Source organism: Neovison vison, chromosome X (genome assembly GCF_020171115.1).
Source record: "Neovison vison isolate M4711 chromosome X, ASM_NN_V1, whole genome shotgun sequence".
Classification (NCBI taxonomy): domain Eukaryota; kingdom Metazoa; phylum Chordata; class Mammalia; order Carnivora; family Mustelidae; genus Neogale; species Neogale vison.
The window spans coordinates 119,770,521-119,782,915 of NC_058105.1; the positions used below are offsets into that span (position 1 = coordinate 119,770,521).

Consider the following 12,395-nt stretch of genomic DNA (forward strand, 5'->3'; position numbering starts at 1 on the left):
GATTTTAAAATCACCCTTCCTTTTAAAAAAATAAAAAAATAAAAAAATAAAATCACCCTTCCTCAGACTTTGGGTTGTGCTGGTATTTTTTTCCCTTGAACTTGCTAACATATATTAATTAGTTCCTCTTTTCCTCCATTTAATCCAACTCTGGTAATGTCTGTCCATGGTTAAACCAATACACAGCACAAAACCCACCCATCTCAACTAACTTAGCGATCTTTAGTATTTCTTGCATCACTAGTTGAATTTTATGTATGACTACAGCAACCCCAAGGACCAAACACATTGGATATGTCATGCAGTGGTTGGCTATGTATCTTACTGCCTTTTAAAAATATTTCACATAATTTCTTCTTTAAAAAGTTTTTGAAAGAGGTGAGCAAAGACACCAATGAGAACTTTTCTTTGAGGGACAGGGGAGGTGCAGAGAATCAAACCACTTGATTCACTAAATGACTAGGAAGATGGTACTAGAGCATACTGAAATAAAAGTAAAATCATCTTCCAAAAACTTGTTTTTCTATGCCAGCTCCATACCGTGAGCTTGATTTTGGCAGATATTCAATCTAATCTGTTCAATGAAACTGAAGTTCTCGTCCCAAGTGAAGTGAGCAAGGTGAGAGGGGAAGGCCTTCTCTCCTATCCGCAGAAAAACACTGGCCACATACTCTGGACACTGACTGTGTGTCTCCTCCCAAGATAATGAGCAAGGCAGAGAGGAGATGTTAGCAATGGGTGGCTGTAGGGGGAAGGGGGCAGAGCTGGTCTTCAGGTGTGTTTTGATTCCCCCACACAATACAAAATACATTTTAAAGTTCATTGCCAACGTTGAAAGCTATACAGTTTCATATAAAAATTCACATTTGCGGGGCGCCTGGGTGGCTCAGTGGGTTAAGCCGCTGCCTTCGGCTCAGGTCATGATCTCAGGGTCCTGGGATCGAGTCCCACATCGGGCTCTCTGCTCAGCAGGGAGCCTGCTTCCTCCTCTCTCTCTGCCTACTTGTGACCTCTCTCTCTGTCGAATAAAGAAATAAAATCTTTAAAAAAAAAAATCCACATTTGCGGGGTACCTGGGTGGCTCAGTGGGTTAAGCCGCTGCCTTCGGCTCAGGTCATGATCTCAGGGTCCTGGGATCGAGTTCCACATCAGGCTCTCTGCTCAGCAGGGAGCCTGCTTCCTCCTCTCTCTCTGCCTGCCTCTCTGCCTACTTGTGATCTCTCTCTGTCAAATAAATAAATAAAATTAAAAAAAAAAAAATCCACGGGCGCCTGGGTGGCTCAGTGGGTTAAGCCGCTGCCTTCGGCTCAGGTCATGATCTCAGGGTCCTGGGATCGAGTCCCGCATTGGGCTCTCTGCTCAGCAGGGAGCCTGCTTCCTCCTCTCTCTCTCTGCCTGCCTCTCTGCCTACTTGTGATCTGTCTCTGTCAAATAAATAAATAAAATCTTTAAAAAAAAAAAAATCCACATTTGCCATTAGACAAAGAGATGCCCCGCCCATGCTGGGCACACGCTCCTGCCAGGCAACAATAGTTGGGTGGGAGGAAGAGCCACTGACTTTAGAAGGTCCTGCCAGTTCTTCACAGTTGCCACTGCTGCGGATCCTTCCAGACTCTCCCAGCCTGGCTCACGCTCATCACCTCTGTGGCACTGCAGGTACCTCTACGTTTGTGATCTCTGGGAGGGAAGTCAGATTCCCAGGCATCTGACTCGGGCACTTCTAGCTAGAAAAATCATTAAGTCTCTACACATGGGGGTGCCTGGGTGGCTCAGTCGGTTAAACGTCTGCCTTTGGCTCAGGTCATGATCCCGGGGTGCTGGGATTGAGCCCCATGTCGGGGGCTGCTCAACATCAGCTCCCTATTCAGCAGGAAGCCTGCTTTTCCCTCTCCCTCTGCCTCTCCCCCAACTTGTGAACATGTGTGCACCTGCCCGCTCTCTCTCTCTGTAATAAATAAGTAAAATCTTTTTTAAAAAAGTCTCTACATGTGCTGAGTACTGTACCTTTATAACCTGTACACAGGGAGAAGTGAGAGGGAGATACTCTCCTGTATGATGTGGCTAAGAGCATGTACTTTACAGGAAAAGGACCTTAGTTTGCATTTATGGGCTTTGTGTCATTAGCCATGTGGCCTGGGAGTTTCTAAGATGACTCCCAATGACTGCTATCTCCTGCTATTCACACCCTTGTGTGATCTCCTCTGCTTAGTATGAGCTAGACCTTGTGACTTGCTTCTAAGGGCCAAAGTGATAAGGATGTCACTTTTGAGATTAGGTTACAAAAAGGTGCGGGTTGCCATCTCGCTTGCCCTCTCCGACTCTTCTTACTTGTTCGCTCTGACCAAGCCGGCTGCCATGCTGAGACACCCACTTGGCAAGGAAAAGGGAGTAGCCGTTGGCCAACAGCCAGCAAAGAACTGAGGCCCTGAGAGAAACTGAATCCTGCCAATGGCCACTTGAGTGAATTTGGAAGAGGATCCTCTGCCAGACGAGTCTTGAGATGAAGCGCCAACACAGCTGACACCTCAATCACGGTCGAGCGCGAGACCCAGAGCAAGAGTTCCCAGGTACGTTGCACCCTGCTTCTCCATCTCTGGGAACAGTCCACAGAACTTTCCATGTCTTGGCTCCTGCCCACCTCAGGATGTGCTTGTTTTCTTCCTTCTTGCACTATACATGCTAATACAAGCAAGCATTGCTCCGCCTCAAACCTCCACCTCCTGGTGAACCGCCCAGGTGTCACCCCTGCCCAGAAGCCTTCTCCCACCGAAGCCCATGTGAACACTTCCCTCACGGCACTTAGCGCTCTGTGTTAGCATCTCTTCAAGGCTCTGTGCCCCCACATGCTGTAAACTTCTTAAAGGCAGCGACCATCCCTTCTTCCTTGCTCTTCTGAGCACGTGGCACAGTGCCTGGCGCTTAGAAGATCCTCAATGAAACCAGGAACTAAAGAAATAGACTACAAAGTGTCGGTTGGGTTTGTTGATTGAAACACCACACGGTCTCCTCAGCAAGAGGGAGGAAAAGGGTGGGGTGGGGGCGGCAGAAGTGTGGATGAGAGAGGTAAGTACAGTCAGCAAGAAACAGGCAGAGGAGGAAGAGGGAAGATAGGAAATTAGCAAGCAGAGTAGTCATAAGACACAGCCAGCAAAGATGTACTTATTTTTTTGAGGTTGCTGACATTTTCTTATTTCAGTTTTCTAAGGTGAGAAACAAGTGAACTTATAAAAAATTAGGTAACAAATATAAAACACCCAGCCTAGTGTTGGGTCTATGGTGAGCAAGCTATGCAATGTTCACTCCCTTCCTTTGCTTTTAACATGGAGGTGAAGGAGCTGGCAGAGGAAGGGATGATGAAGGGAAAGGCGATACACAGGACCCAAACAAATCAAACAAAATGCAAGGAAATGGCCACAAAACTGGGGGTGATGGAAATGTTCTAAAATTGGACTGTCCTAATAGTCCACCACCCTGTGAATGTGCTAAACATCATTACATTGTTTTCTCTGAAAAAGGAAATGCAGCATCAAAATCCGTAAGGAGAAGTTCAAATGTCTGTGGAAGCAAGAAATTCTTCCTGGGTTTACTGGTAATGCCCCAAAATAGTGTAAAGGGATGTAAGATGGGGCAGGAAGCACCCTTAGGAGAACAATAGGACTCCTCTCTTCCTCTCATTGAGGCCTGGTGACATAGCCGATGAGAATACTTTCAGAGGAGGTGAAATTAGAGATGATTCATGGGCCCAAGCATAATTTAGTGACCTTCCCCACAATATTTTATATCCTTCACACACCCTCATTAAAATCATTGACTGTGTTCTATTCAGGGGAGACAAACAATAAAACAATACCCAGCAAAGGGCGGTGGTATGAGATGCTCACATACCTTCTTTTATAATCCTTCAAATTTCTGTAGGGTCGGTGGTGATGTCCCTCTTTCATTCCTGATTCTACTAATTTGAATCTTCTCTTATTTGTTTTCTTGGTGCACCTATCTAAGAGTATATCAGCTTTGCTGCTCTTTCTGGAGACCCAGCTTTTGACTTCATTGAATTCTGCTCTGTCCTTTATTATGCCCTTCTTTGTGTTTGCTTTGTTTACTTTGCTCTTCTCCTTCTAGCTCCTTAAGGTGGAAAGCTAGGTTATTGATTTGAGCAATTTCTTCTTCTCCAGGATGGGCATTTTCACGTCTATTTTCCTTCTAAGCACTGCTTTTGCTGGATCCCATAAAGTCTGATGTGTTTTCTTTTTCTCACGTACCTTCCCCAAACCCTTTCCTTGCACACCTTATCCTGAATTCTTCGTAAAGCACACTGCAGCAGCAGTGCCTAGTTTTTTGTTTTTGTTTTTTTTTTTAATTTACAGACACTGATATTAATTAGCTCCTTTCCTTTCTAGAATTAGAATTGGTTCTTTCCTGTCTTCATTTCTATGAAGTCTTTGCTCTCTTTTACTTTTTGTGTTTTGTGTTCCTTCACTCTTTCTTCCTCTTTGAATGCTATGAATTATTTTACAACAGCATGGAGAAATAGCAATGGAGAATGAGCAGGAAATAGGAGGCAGCCACTGAAATGTGGAAAAAGAAAGACAGAAAGTTAGGTACTTATCGAAGATTAATGGTATCTTAAAGAAAAAGATTATTAAAGCAAAACAAAAAGAGGTTACCTATTCTGGTCCCTCCTAACAAAACAAATGGAAAATTAGTAACCTCTCTACAGTTTTTCTAGTATGTTTTATAAAAACAGTGTGACACTCTGACACACCTAGGGAGGGTAGCGTCAAGGAATGATTTAGTTGTCTTGGGAGATCTCTAATGAGCTATTATGAGGAAAATGCAGGTCATTTGTTTTCCATCTGAGACATCCAAGCAAACAGGTGGATAAGAATTCTTGAATGTATTAAAAAAAATAAAACAGAAGGCTATCTGCCTGGAACCATCTGGAGATTAACTCACTTGGTTAAGAAACCGACTGAACAACTTCCCACAATTTCCAACTCAGTGAAGAAATCATAGATTGGAAATACACAGTCTCTGGACCCGCAAGGTCATTAGAAGGCTAACCAACATTCAGGATCTTCAGAAGTAAAGAAAGAAGGTTGCCAGGGACTGAGACAGGATTGAGACTTGAGAGGATCGCTACACATCCAGAACGCACAAAAAAGAGGTGTTATTTACAGACTGGGTCTCCCCACTAGGCTAGCTAGCAGGAGTAATGGTAGAACTTGACAGAGACAAGTAAAGCTCATCATCGTACAAGACAGTCATCTGGAACACAGGAATGTAGGTTGCTATTTTGAAGATTTCTGGAATCATTGTATACAACGTAATATTACAGGCTTCCAATTGAGATGAGGGTACACTACAGGGTTTTGGAAAAAATAAGGAAAGATACTAAAGAATCTGGGCTGAAAAGGAGTAATTACTTTCTTCTTGGTTTGTGAAATAGAAGTAAGATGGTCAAGGTTGGGGGCCAGGTCATAACCCAGGGAGAAAGAACAAAATGGGGAACATAGAGACACCTAAGTTCTTAAAGACAGACCTGAGCACTTCCTGGATCACGGCAGAGAAGCAGGTCAAAGGTAAGAGAACTAGAGAGAGAATTCCCAGGGGAGGAGCAGTCAGTTTGCAGCTGGGCCAGAGGGCCCTGTCTAAGTATCAGAGCATCACTAGGAGAATGCAAAGAGAACCAAGATACGGTAGAGAAACCTAGAGCCAGGGTAGATACAGAAGGGAACACTTCTATTTATGCTTTAGGTTACACTTTTTACTTCATTCATTCACACTTTCATGGGCCCATCTCCTCACATTCATCGAAGAAAACTAATTGCCAAAAGGGTTTCTCAGTCTTGGCTCTATTGATACTTGAGGCTGGATAAGTCCTTCCGATTGCTGTTCCATGTACTGTAGTTCTTCCTCACCAGTTTTTCTCCTCTTGACCCACAAGATGTCAGTCACATCGCCCTTCCCCCACTCCACGAGTATGACAACTGAAAATGCCTACACTTGTTGCCAAGTGTCCCAAGCCCCTAGGGAGTGAGAGGGGGCAAAACTGCCCCTGGTTGGTAGCCACTTTTTAAAGATACACAATTTCAACTATTAATTATTTCACATTAAGATTACTTGATACCATCAAATTTGGTTGGAAAAAAGAAGAAATGGAGAAAAGATACCTATATAGAATTAATCACATTCTGTGTTCAACAGACACTAAAGGTTTCAGGTCAACTTTGAAATCATTCAGATTAGTTTATATCTGGGTAGACTGAAAACCAGAGAGGATTCAAAAGCAATATAACATCTGGATCTGAAAATCTCTTTTAAATTGTGTTTCTGTTAAACTAGGTAACATTGTTTAATCAACAAAATTAACATAACTTTCCATTTTTCTATGTAGAAATGGTTGTTAAGACTATAGCCTCATACACACATGAATATTCTTTTTGTCCCATTTCAAAGGGATTGCAGTCTGCTCAGTTAAATCTAAATTGTAATACTACTTAATGTAAAAGAGTCTTGTGACTCACCAAGCAGAGAAAATTAATACATGTTCAAAGCACACAAAATAAACTTCAGGCAAAGCTTTTATTTCAAAACTTATCTCCTTTCTATACAGAGAAATATACACACTTATTAATAAATACTATCTATACTAGAGAAGAAAATGTTCAGAAAAAACTAGATGGGATTTTTTTTCATATGTTCAAAAAGCTCAGTGCAGTGAGTCCCACACCACTGCTCAAAGAGGAGGCAGCGTGCTGTGGCCTGTGCTACACCAGGCTGTCCCTTTAACACTGGACAAGACCCCAGGTCGGGCTCTCACCTGACTTATCTGTAGAATCTTCAAATTCCACCAGGAAAGAGTACCCGTTATTCCAGACGTGGAGGCAGGTGGTCGGGTCGTAAGAGATGGTGAGCGGTTTTAAGCCAGGATCATAGACGCTGTCCCTCCAGCGGATGTTGATGGGCGACTGGCGCTCGCCCCCCGGGACCAGGTCCACGGTCTCCCACAGCGGGTGCACTAGGAGAAAGCACAGCGGGGCCATCGTGAGGACGTGCGCTCTCTGGGATCACACACCGGGCTAGTTCAGGGCTGCGATGTGCGAGGGGACGCAATCCGTCTCAGGGAGGAGGCACTCAGGGCTCAGGGGCCACACGGAAGCAGGGGACAGAGGCCGCTCAGAGAGCGCCTGGCGCGGGAGCCGCCAGCCTGCTGCTCTGGCAGCCAGGAGCGCTCAGTCCTCCCTCTGCTCTCACCTGAACCAAGCGCTGCCCGGGCTCCTGAGGACAGGAAGACGCGGGCAGACCAGCACCATGCGGAAGGAGGCTGTTCTCCAATGCGTTTCTTTTCCTTATTGATCATTTTCTGAGCCCCAACCACCGACCAGGTTCACATACAAATACAAATTAATGAAACTTTCTTTCCAACAAAGGCCAGAGGGAGAGAGGAGGGAGAAGTTTTGGAAAGCAAATGTTCACCAGAGTGATGAGGGAACAGAAGGCCAGCTAAGGACAAAGCACAGGGGACACCCTGCAACACTCCCCCCGCCCCCCCCCCCCGTGGGACACGTGGGCCATTCTTCCAGGAAGCTCCCAACTGTCTTGATGTTAATGCCTTGCTACAGGGAAAAACAACCTGAACTTGACAATGGCAAGGCCTCCAGTATCCTGTGAGCCTTTAGCATATGAAAGTTCTTTGGAAAACCTCCCTTTCCCTTACCTCCCTCAACTCCCAAGTATATAACCAACCACCGCTCACAACCCTGGGGCAGCAGCTCCTCCTGTCCACGGGTCCTGTCTCAGTACTTTTAATAAAACCACCCTTCTGCACCAAAGACGTTCAAGAACTCTTTCTTGGTTGTCGGCTCCGGACATAACCTTTTATGAAAAAACTCTTCATAAAAGTTTTTATAAAAACATGGGCGCCTGGGTGGCTCAGTGGGTTAAGCCGCTGCCTTCGGCTCAGGTCATGATCTCAGGGTCCTGGGATCAAGTCCCGCATCGGGCTCTCTGCTCAGCAGGGGCCTGCTTCCCTTCCCCTCTCTCTGCTTGCCTCTCTGCCTACTGTGATCTCTATCTGTCAAATAAATAAATAAAATCTTAAAAAAAAAAAAGTTTTTATAAAAACATAAGTTTTTAATTGCTTGTCTAGTAGAAATAAAGTCTGTAATTTAGCTCACAGTTTTGAAGATTTCTGGATTATTTATACAATGCAACATTACAGGCTTCCAACTGAGGTGAGGGGAACACTTTAGGGTTTTGGAAAAATGAAGGAAGGTACCGATGAATTTGGGGAGGAAAAGGAGTCACTATTTCTTAGTTGGAGATAGGCTAACCTTACGAATAACACTCCCAGTCATTTCACCAGTAACAAAAAATGGGGCTTTGGCGGGGAAGGGGAAAAGCAGAGAATTAGAATCTGGGACAAGCAAGCTATAGCAAAACCATAGACAAGTGCAGAGAACGAAGGAGAGGAATGCTCTTTTACAGAGGAAAGGAGGAAGCCCAGAAGGCTTTTAGAAACACAAAGTCCACAGAGTAACCTGGGAGCTGGAACTATAGTGGCTTCTCACTGCCCAGGTTGTGGCTCTGGCTGGGGCAGAAGGGAAGTGCTCCCTCCTCGTGCTGAAATAGTAAAGGTGCAGCGGAAGGAGTATCCACGTGCAAAATCCATTTCTTCCTGTTGAGTTTGCAACTGACGAGGAGCGCTCCCACTCCATTCCAGAATTAGGTGTGCGTGCACAACCTGCCCCACACAGACGCCGCCCACCACCGACACGGATTTCCCACGAAGAATCAAGCACCGGGTGTTCTGGTAAGTCTCTGAGAAATCGCGGTGGACTTCCTGTAACACTGACAGCTGCTGAGACATCACGCAAGATGGACGGAACGGCATGCGTGACTCGGGGTGCTCCAGTCCTCTGCCCCTTAGAAGCACCCCAGATGGGTAGAACCAGAGCAATGGGGAAAGTGAAAGATTTATGAATTGAGATAAATTGTTACCAATGACCTTCCGGGCCCCACCCCACCACGAAGAGTCTAAGGATTTGTAAGTGATGAGGCAGCTGCGACTCAGGCGATCGCCCATGTGTCTGGTGGGGTCCCTGACACTCCACTGTCCTTCTTCTTTTTTTTAAAGATTTATTTATTTAATTGAGAGAGAGAGAACACAAGTGGGTGTGAGGGGCAGAGGGAGAAGGACAAGCAGGCTCCTGGCAGAGCAGGGAGCCCGATGGATGTGGGACTCGATCCCAGGACCCCGAGATCATCACCTGGGCCAAAGGTAGACGCTTAACTGACTGAGCCACCAAGGAGCCCTGAGCCTCCACTTTTCATAAAAAAAAAAAATTAAAAAACAGAAATTTACCACTGGTTTACTCCTACAGAGAAGGCATCTCCTTGAGGTAGCTACCCCAAATCCAAGAAACTGGAAATTCAAGATCTTAGCCTTGTCATTTCCAGAAATAGTGCCCAGACAGAATAGACAAAGCTCTTCAGAAAGTTGCCACAATTGTGATTCTCAATGGAGGGAACAATTCTGCTCCCCGGGGACCTTGAGGAACATCTAGAGACATTTTTTTGATTGTCACAACTGGAATTGGGTGTTACTGACACCTAGAGGGTAGAAGCCAGGGATGCAGCTAAACATCCCACAATTCACAGGACAGGCACCCACAAGAAAGAACTGTCTGGGGGCGCCTGGGTGGCTCAGTGGGTTGAAGCCTCTGCCTTCGGCTCAGGTCACGATCCCAGGGTCCTGGGATCGAGCCCCGCATCGGGCTCTCTCTGCTTCCCTTCCTCTCTCTCTCTGCCTGCTTATGATCTCTGTCAAATAAATAAATAAAATCTCTTAAAAAAAAAAAAAAGAAAAAAGAAAGAACTGTCTGACCGCAAATACCAATAATACCAAACTTGCAAAATCTTGGTCTAGAATTAAAAGCTATAGGCAAACACAAAAGAGTATTCTCTTTTTCTTCTCTCATATAATGCACTACTCCCATCTCTAGAGAGGTCTGAACCCGATGTTTTTGGTATTTTCCCTTAGTGTAAAAGAACTGGTGAAGATCAAGAACTTGCTATAGAAAAGAACGGCAACTTTCCGTTTCATAAATCCTGAGTGAAAAATCCATATGAATGGGTACAATACAGTCACAGTCAGATTACAATTCACATTCCTTGCAGACAGGAGCCATATCTTCCTCCCCTTTTTCTTACCTTGTAGTGCCTTATTCAATATATGTCCTTTAATTTTAGTACTGATTATCCATCCGCTATTGTTGGGATTAAAAAGTTGTATTTACTTATTTGTGTGATATTTTTTAAACTTCTAGAAAGCCCTAGAACAGCCCTGATTCACTTATACTATTTTTTTTTATTTTTTAAGGATTTTTATTTATTTATTTTGACAGGCAGAGATCACAAGCAGGCAGAGAGGCAAGTAGAGAGAGAAGGGGAAGTGGGCTCCCTGCTGAGCAGAGAGCCTGAAGTGGGGCTCAAGCCCAAGACCCTGAGACCATGACCTAAGCAGAAGGCAGAGGCTTAACCCACTGGGCCACCCAGGTGCCCCTCTTTTTTTCTTTTTTTAAGATTTTATTTATTTATTTGACAGAGATCACAAGTGGGCAGAGAGGCGGGCAGAGAGGGGGGAAGCAGACTCCCTGCTGTGTAGAGAGCCCGATGTGGGGCTCCATCCCAGGACCCTGAGATCATGACCTGAGCTGAAGGCAGAGGCCTAACCCACTTAACCACCCAGGTGCCCCAATGCTGTTGGTATTTTGATAGGAATTATATTAAATCCATATAGAACTTTGAGTAGTATAGACATTTTAACAATATTTGTTCTCCCAATCCATGAGCATGGGATGTTTTCCCATTTGTTTGTGTCCTCTTCCATTTTTTTCATCAGTGTTTTGTAGCCTTCAGGGTACAGGTCTTTCACCTCTTTGGTTACATTTATTCCTAGGTACCTTACTTTTGGTACAATTGTAAATGGGACTGTTTTCTTAATTTCTATTTCTGCTTCATTATTATTGTATAGAAGCAAAACAGATTTCTACACACTGATTTTGTATCCTGCAACTTTAACTGAATTCATTTATCAGTTCCAGTAGTTTTTTGGTGGAATCTTTCCAGTTTTCTATATGTAGTATCATGTCATTTCCAAATAGTGAAAGTTTTATTTCTTTTTTTTTTCTTAAGATTTTATTTATTTATTTATTTGACAGCGAGAGAGAGAGAGAGAGAGAGAGAGAGCAAGCACACACAGTCAGAGCAGCAGGCAGAGGAGGAGGGAGAAGCAGATTCTCCCCTGAGCAGAGAGCCCAAGATATGGTTTGATCCAGGACCCTGGGATCATGACCTGAACTGAAGGTAGACACTTAACTAGTTGACTAAGCCACCCAGGTGCCCTGTGAAAGTTTTACTTCTTTCTTACTGGTCTGGATGCCTTTTATTTCGCTTTGTTGTCTGATTGTTGTGACCTGGACTTCCAGTTCTATGTGGAATAAAAGTGAGAGTGGATATCCATGCCTTGCTCCTGACCTTAGGGGATAAGCTCTCAGTTTTTTTCCATTGAGTACAATGTTTGCTGTGGGTTTTTCATATGTGGCCTTAATTATGTTTGAGGTATGTTCCCTGCAGCCATACTTTGTTGAGGGCTCTTATCATGAATGGATATTGTACTTTGTCAAATGCTTTTTCTATACCTATTGAAATGATCATCTGCTTTTTATCCTTTCTCTTACCAATATGATGTATCACCTCGATTGGTATCTGAATACTGAACCACCCTTGCATCCTAGGAATAAATCCCACTTCATCGAGAGGAACAATCTTTTTAATGTATTGTTGGATTCTGTTTGTTTTTATTTTGTTGAGGATTTCTGCATCTATGTTCATCAGAGATATTGGCCTCTAGTTCCGTTTTTTTGTGGTGTCTTTATCTGGTTTTCATATCAGGGTGTTACTGGCTTCACAGAATGAATTTGCAAGTTCTTCTCTTTTTTGGAATAGTTTGAGAAGAATAGGTAGTAACTCTTTAAATGCTTGGTCGAGGGGTGCCTGGATGGCTCAGTCGGTTAAGGGTCAGCCTTCAACTCAGGTCATGATCTCGGGGTCCTGGGATAGAGGCCCACGTCTGGCTCTGTGCTCAGTGAGGAGTCTGCTTGTCTCTCTTCCTCTCCCTCTGCCCCTTCCCCAGCTCATGCAAGCTCTCTCTCTCTCAAATAAATAAACAAAATCTTTAAAAATAAATAAATGTTTGATAGACTTTGCCTGTGAAACTGTCTGCTCCTGGACTTTCATTTGTTAGGATTCTTTTGATTACTGATTCAATCTCCTTGCTGGTAATGCTCTGTTCAAACTGACTCAGTTTTCAAGATGCCTGGCACAAGGAGACC

General features: G+C 44.3%; 1 protein-coding gene across 1 annotated transcript in view; it reads right to left on the minus strand.

Moving 5' to 3' along the window:
- LOC122896836 (carbonic anhydrase 5B, mitochondrial) overlaps nucleotides 1-12,395 on the minus strand; it is a 56,140-nt gene that overhangs the window by 14,212 nt on the left and 29,533 nt on the right. Inside the window, exon 3 of the mRNA XM_044234922.1 lies at nucleotides 6,821-7,018. Coding sequence (XP_044090857.1) covers nucleotides 6,821-7,018 — 198 coding nt within the window. The remainder of the gene's footprint in view (nucleotides 1-6,820; nucleotides 7,019-12,395) is intronic.